Source organism: Volvox carteri (assembly GCF_000143455.1).
Source record: "Volvox carteri f. nagariensis unplaced genomic scaffold VOLCAscaffold_110, whole genome shotgun sequence".
Lineage (NCBI taxonomy): Eukaryota > Viridiplantae > Chlorophyta > Chlorophyceae > Chlamydomonadales > Volvocaceae > Volvox > Volvox carteri.
The window spans coordinates 105623-112962 of NW_003307653.1; the positions used below are offsets into that span (position 1 = coordinate 105623).

The following is a 7340-nucleotide window of genomic DNA, read 5'->3' on the forward strand; positions in this document are numbered from 1 at the left end:
TCAGCGGCCAGCTACACTCTATCATCAGCAGTCGTCCCCCGCCTGTCCTTGCTTGAATTTGTCGGCTATTGTCGATCTGACGACCTGGAGTCTCTATATGTGCAAGATCTCGCTAGCAAACGATGCAACTGCCGGAAGGAAGGAATGACGATAACAGGGTGCGACCGTCGTGTGAATATTTTTTTGTATATCCTACTACTACTGTATGTACGACAGCAATTCAATTAGCAACATGTACACATACATGTACGTGCATGTAGGTGAATCGTCTTCCAATAGACATGATAACTAATATTTGTCGTTTTGAATGTGAATCGGGTCATCTTCCTTCTTGTGAACTGTTGAGTAACTCGACACAGGATTTGGGATTGTTCACAAGTTCAGTGGACTCCACAGCGGATTCTGCAGGTCCTGGGGCTGTGAGGGAGATTGCAACACCCCCATGCATCCTGGGCAGGGACTAGCTCATGATGAATCCTGTTATGTATGGAAGCCGGGTATAGGGTCCCCCTCGCCTCCCCCTCCTGTAGTGCTCCCCCTCCGGCTAGAGGGCCTCACCTTTGTCTGGGGGGAGCACTACAGGGCAGTCTCGGAATGTTTGGAATCGGTTGGGGTTCCCAACCGGCGACCAAAGGTTGCCTGCCATTCCGAATGGGACTGTATGCTTGATCGTTCAAGTGTGTGCTGTGATGGGTGGCTTGTTCGGTTGCCGGTTGAAGACGAGTCGATCTTGGGCGTCGTACTGCTCAGGGGTGGCAGAGTTCGCTATATTTCGTGCAATTGGATTGCGTCCTTGACCCGGCTTGCTTTGATGCCATGTGTTGTCGCGCTCTGTTCTCATTTCGTGGTGAGGGGTCGTAGCCCCTTTCTACTACCTTGGGCTCCTTTTCATCTTATATGTAGCTAACACTTCCTGGCTGTCTGTCATTCGTCAGTCCGAACAACCGCAGCCTGTTTGGAAACGCTAGATTACTCACCGAGAATGAAAGCAATCTTGTCAATGGTCGTTGAGGTGCACGAGCTGCCCGGTACCGGGGAGCTGCTGAGGGCCGCTGTAAAACAGTAGGTGGCTGTGAAGTCCGTGACATTGAAGGGGCCCGAAAGGGACGACATGCGGTACGGTGAAGTGGCAGTACTCCCCTTGCAATCCAGGAAGGGGAAGTCGTTGGCCAAGATGGAATTCCCTCCTGGGGATGGAGGTGGTGGGCTGACGGGTTTGGGAGCCTTGGGTGTCCTGGGGGACTTGGGGGACTCGGGGGACTTGGGGGGAGTTTGTTGGGGTGGAGGTGGCAGGGTCGCTGGAGACTGAGATGGCGGGGGAGGTGAAGGAGATGAAGGGGACGGAGCTGGGGATGGTGGTCCTGATGCAGTGGGTAATGGCGGGCTTGGGGGTTTTGATACAGGAGGCTCTGGCACTGGCACTGGCACCGGTGGTGGGGGTGGTAACATTGATGGCATGGGTGACGGAAGCTGGAAAGGGGAAGGAGGTGGAGGGCTGGATGGGAGCTGGGATGCAGGTGGCGGTGAAGAAGGCATATTTGTAGGGGGAAGGAATGAGGATGGTGCTGGAGAAGGGGGAAGTGGTGACGACAGTGGTGATGGTGGTGGTGGTGGAGGTGGGGGCATTGGTCGTGGTGGGGAGGGAGGGCTGGGTGGTGGTGTTGGGGAGGGCGGGCTGGGTGGTGTTGGGGAGGGAGGGCTGGGTGGCGGTGGGGAGGGAGGGCTGGGTGGTGGTGGTGGGGAGGGAGGGGAAGGTGGTGGTGGAGAGGGCGGGCTGGGTGGTGGTGGGGAGGGCGGGCTGGGTGGTGGTGGAGAGGGTGGTGGGAGGGAAGGAGGGCTGGGTGGCTGTGGTGGAGAGGGTGGACTGGGTGGTGATGGGGAGGGCGGGCTGGGTGAAGGCGGGGATGGTGGTGGGGGTGGTGAAGGGCAGGGGCAAAAGTAAAACTCCAGCGGGACGTAGCCCCAGCTGGTCGGCGAGTTGGGGCAGACAGAGTCGCTCGGGTCACCCGCCGTCACCCACTTGCCACTCAACCATATTTCTGGCGTTCCATCTATTGGGGCAAAGCTGGCATTCGCTGTCCGCAACAGACCAAATAAGTAGAAGGGGTACAGCGCACAATATTGAAAGTCTGAGATGTCACCACCACTCTGTGCTGCACGGAGCAGGGCAGAATAGATTGCGAAGCCAAGTCTGATACCAGGAGAAAGAGGATATGAAATTGAGAAAGTTGGATTATTCATCTCATCCATACTCAATGGACTGCAGCCTGGTGTGCCATTGAAGCGCCTCTGAAACTCTAAATTCGGGAGTGCACGAAAATAGGAGACCACGTTAGAGCTGTCAGTGTTATTGAAATAGAGATCTGCCAATTGACCAGAGTACCAGGAACCCCCATCAACAGCATAATCCATCATTGATATCACCGACTGATTGATGCGTATACTGCCAGTATCAGACGCACGGAAAGGCACAGGTACATCGGCAGCACTGGTGATTTCCGCACCCTGGTAAAGGATGCGAAGGATACTATTGCTGCAGGGCAAGGTGACCGGTGGCGGTGGTGGTGGTGTGTCTGCAACCGCCGCAATACCAACAGTGGTGGTGAGCAGCAACAGCCATAGGAAGGCGGTATTCTGCCCAATGCCATTACTCCACCGCAGGCTGCGTACTGAGGGTGAAGATGAGGGGATAGTGATGGCTCCTGGGGAGTCCTTGGGCCCATTAGGCTGTTGTGACAGACGATCAGAGCCGGGTTCACTTGCGGAAATGGAACCTGTGTTCGGATGGCGTCTGGAGCTGGCGACTGTAGCAGAAGCAGGAACCCCTGCCATGCTGTTGCAGTGCTTCCCTTCCTTGCTGCTATAGATGGCACAGCCACACGCACGTACGTGATGAGCAAGTGCAAGAAGCAAGCCCTGCATTCCATTCATCAATCGGCAACCACAGCATGTACTTAGTTTGTGTTCCATGGTTACAATGACGGTCAATGAGGTCATTTAGCACAGTCATCCAGCTTTGCATGCCGCCTATCCATGAAACGCATGAACTCATCATGTTTCGCTGCACCATCCCAGTACAGGCTGCTGCAGCCATCCTAACATGATGGACAACGAACATCTGTAAGACGTCTGATGGCCGATAAATAAACAATGTAACAATGTAAAAACAACAACAAGCAACAACATTGCAACAACATAGCCGTGAGTCCTTTCTCAGGACGAGCCGCCTACAGTAAAACGCCCCATCAACCCAAACAACAATATCGAAGCCGCACTCTCAGCAGGTGTGAGAAAATAGCTAGTGCGGCGCAGCAGCAGGCGCATACGCTGCTGTGGTGGCTACGTGGGTGAGGTGGATGCATATGAAGGGGCAGGAACTGCAAATAATAAAGCATGACGTGAATTACACCAACGGCAAGCATGCGCTTGCTAGGTAGCTAGCAGAGCAGCTGCTGCAGTTTCACTCACCGAAAGCCGGACCAGGCCGAACCTCGATGTCTGCAAGGCGGAGTGTCTATAGACAATAAACGAATCCACCGATCGGTAATTTTCTGTTGTCGTGACACAACAGATGCCAGCTTCATGCCTTGAAACTGTTACTTAAAAAGCAGTACAAGCACGTAGTTTATGGGGAAGTCGAAAGTCGGCGCAAACCGCTGGGGGGCGTACGTACAGTAGCAGCTCCATATATATATATATATAGAGGATATATAGAGGATATATAGAGGATATATAGAGGATATATAGAGGATATATATATATATATATATATATATATATATATATATATATATATATATATATAGAGGATATATATATATATAGAGGATATATATATATAGAGGATATATATATATATATAGAGGATATATATATATATATATATATATATATAGAGGATATATATATATATATATATATATATATATATCCTCTATCCTCTCATATATATATATATATATATATATATATATATATGAGAGGATAGATCGTTATCTTTTCGGTAAGAACTTCCAAAGCTATCGGTCGACTGTTGGGTTTCACCACAGCAGTGGCCGCCATACGGGGCGTTTCACTTCGGAAAAAGCCTTAAATAAACCACACGCTACGCGTTTTTCGGCTTGCCCAAATGAGGAATTGTCTTAGACTGTAGTGGGTGCGCTCGAGGGTGCTGCAGTGCTCGTCCTGTAGTGCGGTACGGCAAGTGCGGCGCAGGAAGTCGGAATCTCGGAATTCGACCTCATGAATTCCCAAGCAATTCCGGGTCAAATCCCATCGGGATTTGAGGATTTGACCCCCAAAACAATAGGCAATATAATGGTCATGCAAAGAATTCTTCGGGCTTGGCATTTGAGGATTAACTCCTTACACTTCTCTACCTGCAGTATTCGAGTACAAGGTTCTATGTTCGTTGCGACGTTTTGACCTATGTTCTATGCTTGCTGCTTCACGTTGTCATGTATTCTGGGATGCGTTGGGAAGATCCTGAGCTTTGTTGTCGGAAATGACAAATACGGCAAACGTGCTCTTCACTCTCATGTCTTCCCTTTCCTCTCCCTCCCCATTCTTCTCTCCCTCCTCTCCCTCCTCTCCCCTTCCTCTCCCTCCTCTCCCTCCGCTCCCTGAACGCGTCTCCTGTCCTCTTCCTATACTCTCTCCTCCTCTCCCTCCTCTCCCTCCTCTCCCTCCTCTTCCTCGCCTTACTGTGAATACTTTGCTCATTAATTTTGCAGTCCGGTTTTAATGCGCAACTCCGTACACATCTCTTCCTGCAGTTCTCGAACACAACGTTCATTAATTATTTTTTCTTTTTGCTTGACGCTTCATTTTTTTCCGGGTGTCACATCCCATATGTAATGTAATGTAATATGCCTGCGTCATGAGAACTTTTGTAACCGCCTTATGCTCGGCCATTTCTTTACACTGCACATCTTTCGGACTTTTGCGCTTCTCATTTACGCCGTTCCAAGGCTCCGAACGCAGCGCCTTGTTTTACGGCGTTCCTTCCGGATTGCGCAAAGAGTAATTGTGTCTCAGTCCGAGCATGCTCGTCCATCTCATCCAACATATGATGCATCTAGGTTCTTGCCCACCTCACCAACCTATTACACACTTCTGGTCTGGTGACACCACTGCAATTAGCAATTGAAGGTCCTAACCTGTGCAGACCCCCGACAGTGACCCGGAGTATTAGGTTTACAGGTGGCTTCAGAGGTGTGGAGGTGAAGTCTAATTGATGAACTACGTTTCGCATACTGAGTTGGTGGCGATGGCAGCCCTTTCTCTACGGATGTCGGGTGAATGAATGATGAGTGGTCTAGTTGGCAGGACCAGAGGGTTGCAGAGATGGGGGATTGGGGGCAGGTACTGGTCAGGCGGGATGGGGAATAGGGTTGACGACGTCAGGATGGGATGTGGGGCCCAGGGCGAGGATTAGGGATTAGGCGTGCTACACTACTTTTGGGATGGGGATTGCTGTCGGGGGTGAGGATGGGGATGGGATCCCTGTCTGAGGGATGGGGATTGCAACCTTGACCAAGGAGGGGATTGGGAGCCCTGGCCAGGGATGGGGATGGGACCCTGGTCGACAGGACGGGGATTGCAGGCTTTCGCAAGTTTAGGATGAGCTCGCTGCCATAGGATTGGGAACACAGTTGGAGGATTAGAATTGGGTGTTCTGCTGTAAAATGAGGCTGCAGGTGCAGAATTGGGAATACTGACAGGACTGCAAAACAGGCCAAGGATGAATGGTTTAGTTGTCCATAGTTGCTTACATGGAAACTCAAACAAACACAAAGAAGTTCTGCTCGCAAGTCGCGTCCCATAGCAAACCAAACTCAAACACAAGGAAGTTCTGCTTATAAGTCGCGTCCCATAGCAAACCAAACTCAAACACAAGGAAGTTCTGCTTGCAAGTCGCGTCCCATAGCAAACCAAACTCAAACACAAGGAAGTCCTGCTTATAAGTCGCGTCCCATAGCAAACCAAACTCAAACACAAGGAAGTTCTGCTTGCAAGTCGCGTCCCATAGCCAACCAAACTCAAACACAAGGAAGTCCTGCTTATAAGTCGCGTCCCATAGCCAACCAAACTCAAACACACGGCCTTGGCCATCTCTTCATTAGTCCTGCGCTTTTTCTCCAGCCGTGGTGACGCATCCTCGCCCAACTCGTCAGCGGGCTGCGCAGTCGGGGCACATGCTGCTTTTGCAAGCTTGAGGGCTTGGAGAGCTTTAAGGTTCGGGGCGAGGGCCCTCAGCGACTTGATTGCCACCTCGGAATCCGCATCCGCCAGCCGTGCGTTGACTTCGACCTCTGTGCCAGCAAGGAAGACAGAAAGCAGGCGGTGACAAAACAGCAAGTTTGCACCTTTCGTTCAAAACAAAACCGAATGGAGTTGGCGTCACAGGCAGCGGCTCACAAAGTCGGTTACATGCCAGGGTCCCAAACTTCCATTGGTATGGGCGTAGGCATCGACCTAAAACAAGACCCATTGCAAAGAGCGCAAGCGTCGGATAAAATATATCCTGTAGTGGTTGGTCAGTCCTGGTCAGTCCTGTCCAGTCCTGTTCAGCAAGCGGTGAAACCAAATTAGGCTGAAGTGGTTCTTACCGCCAGCCACGGTCTTCACTGACGCCAAGTCCACCAAGCCTTCTTCAGACAATGTTTTGGCGATGGCGGCATCGGCCGACTGCCCGATGGGGTCCATCCCAAGCGTTTCCACGATGACTTCGGCCATGTCCCTGGCGAAGCCCAACCCCGTCAATTTTGCCAGCTTTTGACGCTTCTGCAGAAGGTTAACACCATTGGGAATAGAACAGGCATGGAACGCGACTTGGTGTAAATGTGAGAAAAGTGCACCATTGGTGCACCCTGCCAGTTCTTCAGTCAGACGCAGTCCAACCCCGTTCTTACCTTGTCCGGCCCATGCACATCCACATCCAGGGCACCATCGGGTGCCATTCTGGAAGAGATAACAAACGGTCGTCGGGCTGTTACTAGCTTGCGCATAACAAGGTGGGCGTCTTCCAAGACGAAGTTTGGGACACTTTGAATAAGACCCGAACGAAATCTGTATGCAATCTGCAGACCCTACTGGGGGACAAGTCCGCAGGAGGCGTATCAACATGCAAGACGTTATCAACAGCAAGCCGGTTTGGGGGTCCAAGTACAGCCTGTCACGCTGACTAGTTGGACAAGGCTGTATGCTCTTCTGCGTGAAGGCAGAATGATTTCACCAGGAGAGCAGCAAGAATGAAGTCGCCACTGCGACCCAGTTGTACGACAGCACCACAGAACCAGCCTTAGAAGCTCTGTGTCGCTTCGCTCCCGTCGCATCTA

At 51.4% G+C, this 7340-nt stretch overlaps 2 protein-coding genes across 2 annotated transcripts; both read right to left on the bottom strand.

Moving 5' to 3' along the window:
• Nucleotides 1-319: 319 nt before the first annotated feature.
• VOLCADRAFT_100255 (uncharacterized protein) lies at nucleotides 320-3584 on the bottom strand (the record flags this gene model as incomplete). Its single annotated transcript, XM_002958888.1, has 5 exons — nucleotides 320-417; nucleotides 978-1070; nucleotides 1213-1470; nucleotides 2007-2533; nucleotides 3469-3584. The coding sequence occupies 5 exons, from the start codon at nucleotides 3582-3584 to the stop codon at nucleotides 320-322; spliced, it is 1092 nt and encodes a 363-aa protein (XP_002958934.1).
• Nucleotides 3585-5758: 2174 nt separating this feature from the next.
• Nucleotides 5759-7209, bottom strand: VOLCADRAFT_108382 (uncharacterized protein; the record flags this gene model as incomplete). Its single annotated transcript, XM_002958889.1, has 4 exons — nucleotides 6915-7209; nucleotides 6612-6786; nucleotides 5894-6314; nucleotides 5759-5791 (listed from the first exon to the last, which is right to left on the bottom strand). Coding segments are annotated over exons 1-4 (723 nt in total), but the record flags the coding sequence as incomplete, so codon positions are not given.
• Nucleotides 7210-7340: the final 131 nt, after the last annotated feature.